This window comes from Macrobrachium rosenbergii, chromosome 49, assembly GCF_040412425.1.
Source record: "Macrobrachium rosenbergii isolate ZJJX-2024 chromosome 49, ASM4041242v1, whole genome shotgun sequence".
Taxonomy (NCBI): domain Eukaryota; kingdom Metazoa; phylum Arthropoda; class Malacostraca; order Decapoda; family Palaemonidae; genus Macrobrachium; species Macrobrachium rosenbergii.
This window is the reverse complement of record NC_089789.1, coordinates 21708606-21711105: the sequence shown is the minus strand read 5'-3', so window position 1 is coordinate 21711105 and position 2500 is coordinate 21708606. Positions and strand designations below refer to the sequence as shown.

The 2500-nt window shown below is 32.6% G+C and overlaps 1 protein-coding gene across 3 annotated transcripts in view; it reads right to left on the bottom strand.

Moving 5' to 3' along the window:
• The window catches only part of LOC136832149 (kin of IRRE-like protein 2), a 169457-nt gene that overhangs the window by 59697 nt on the left and 107260 nt on the right, over positions 1–2500 (bottom strand). For all 3 annotated transcript variants that reach the window (XM_067092844.1, XM_067092842.1, XM_067092843.1), the window contains exon 5: positions 1525–1638. In XM_067092844.1, coding sequence (XP_066948945.1) covers positions 1525–1638 — 114 coding nt within the window. The remainder of the gene's footprint in view (positions 1–1524; positions 1639–2500) is intronic.

Sequence of the window (2500 nt, the reverse complement as noted above, 5' to 3'; positions counted from 1 at the left end):
TAAAGGATTCAGCAGAGATGGACTCGATTATTAATGCAGTGAAATATACAATACTTGGGAAATGCTCTGCTCGCGAATTTATAAAGGAATATTCACAGGTGGTTGAAATCATTGCTATATAGAAATACATTTTGTGAGATGAAAATCTCTGCCAAAAGGCTTAGAAGTCTTAAAGCCAGTGATGAGGGAAATATTTATCATGACGAAATGCGATTTAGAAGAGAGAAAGTTCTGACCAAAGATTTAACAGTTAGGTATCGGAAGTCCAAGATGGACTAAATTCTTCATGTTAATAAATCATAAATTGGAACGTGAAAAGTTCTACCCAAAAATTTACGTATAGATATTAGTGATGGGCAAAACTACTGTATTAATAATGTATATATATATATATATATATATATATATATATATATATATATATATATATATATATATATATACAGTATATATACAGTATATATAATTAAAGAGTGAAGACCTGCAGAAACTTTATCCAAAAAATCTTTTTTTATTTCTTTAATGATAATAGTTCTGCAACATGAAATTCATATCTTTCATACCCCTTTTTTTGAGATACATATCTTTCGTAAATTAAAGCTTTGATCTGTAGATGTTATTGTACACTCATGAGACTCCTTCGCATCTTAATGTTATTGATAACGTTCATTTCATGAATTATCCAGCACCTGCACAATCGTATTAGTGGTCGGTCTAATTTTCAAGTATTATAGGAATGTAAAATGCTGAATTAGAGCAATGATTAACATAGCAGACGTAACACATACTGATTGAATCTTAGGACTAAGACTTACAAGAAAATTAAAATGGCAAAATTGTGATGATAAAAGTGTGTAAGAACAGGTGTCTAAATCAGTTTAGTTTTCCCATTCATTGTCTGTGGATCCTCAAAAATGTAAAGGTAACAGTTTTTTTCTGAAGGTGTAAATACATTATAACAGGAGCGTTCAGAGGTCTCAACGGAGGCTAAGCAATTCACCAGCCGCCCCAAAACATCCCTTCTCCCCAGACATTCATTCCGGTCTCTCCCAATATGTAATCAGTTACCAACCGCCCTGGAGCCTAGCTTTCGTAAAATCTTCGCAGAAATCCTCGTAGAACTGTTGGTGTAGTTTTTCTAAAAGCAAATCGATAGATAAAGATGAGAAATGAGAAATAACCTCTTTGGACGGGTAATAATTGAAAGACTCGCTGAAACAACATCCCTCTGTAGAAAGCACTGGGATTGACATCTGTTGTAATAATAATAATAATAATAATAATAATAATAATAATAATAATAATAATAATAATAATAAGTGCAATTTTGTTAAAAATAAATCAGTAAATTAGAACGAAAGATAACCTCTTTGTACAGTTAATAATTGAAAGACTCACTGAAACTACATCCCTCCGTAGAAAGTACTAGAGATTAACATCTATAATAATAATAATAATAATAATAATAATAATAATAATAATAATAATAATGTTCAGCCCTGCACCAGCGAGGGCTGTCCTTACCTCCAGTGGCGATGCAGTAGAGCGTGAGCGGGTCTCCTTCCGTCAAGGATCGAAGGACTCCTCCCCGAACTTGTTTTTTGTCCTCTCCGAGGATCACGAGTCTTGTGGGCACGACTGTTAAAACAAGGAAAGGAAGCTTGTTACTGAGTCACGTTCAAGAAGAGCAACATAACTCCTTCCCTGGTGGATTGATTTACGGATTGGGGATTATCTGGCATTTCAGCTTTTCTTGTAAATAAAAATAAAAATTAAATATATTAATATGATATTTTCAGAAATGGCATATTCTGCTTAGTTCTCTGGCGGGGAAATATTTGCTGAAATTTAGAATAGTAATGAGATATCATTAACATCGCTTTCAGCTAAATACGTATTAGCAGAAGCGGATTGTTCTAAGTTGATGTTATTAAAATATGCATGGTGATTAATTTTCAGGCGGATAAATATCAGTTACGATGGAATATACTAATGAAATATTTCGGGAAGAGGCATCACAAATCATTTTCATGTTTATTGATATCAGTTAGAATTAAGCATTCTAATGAGAAGTTATAACAAGAGGCATCATGTGCCGTTCTCAATTAGACGAATATTGATTGAAATTAAATATGCAAATGAAATATAACAGGAAAAGAAATCTTGCATCGTGTTCAAGCCAGCGAATGTTATTTTAAATTAACAATTCTAATGGAGTAATATTAAAAGACACACAAAAACGGTTTTCATCTACATTTGATTTACTTCCCTGGTTTAACCTGTCGTGTTTCATGAACCAGATGTAAAGTAATATTAAAATGTTAATTTTTTTTTTAAGCTTCATAAATGATAAAAGAAAACAGCAAAAAATACGCCGAAGTTTCTTAGACCCAATCGAGTTTTCTGTATAGCCGCTACAGCTTATAATCAAGGCCACCGAAAATATGTTTATCTTTCGGTAGTCTCAGTTTAATGCTGTATGAGGAGGGACCCATGAAAC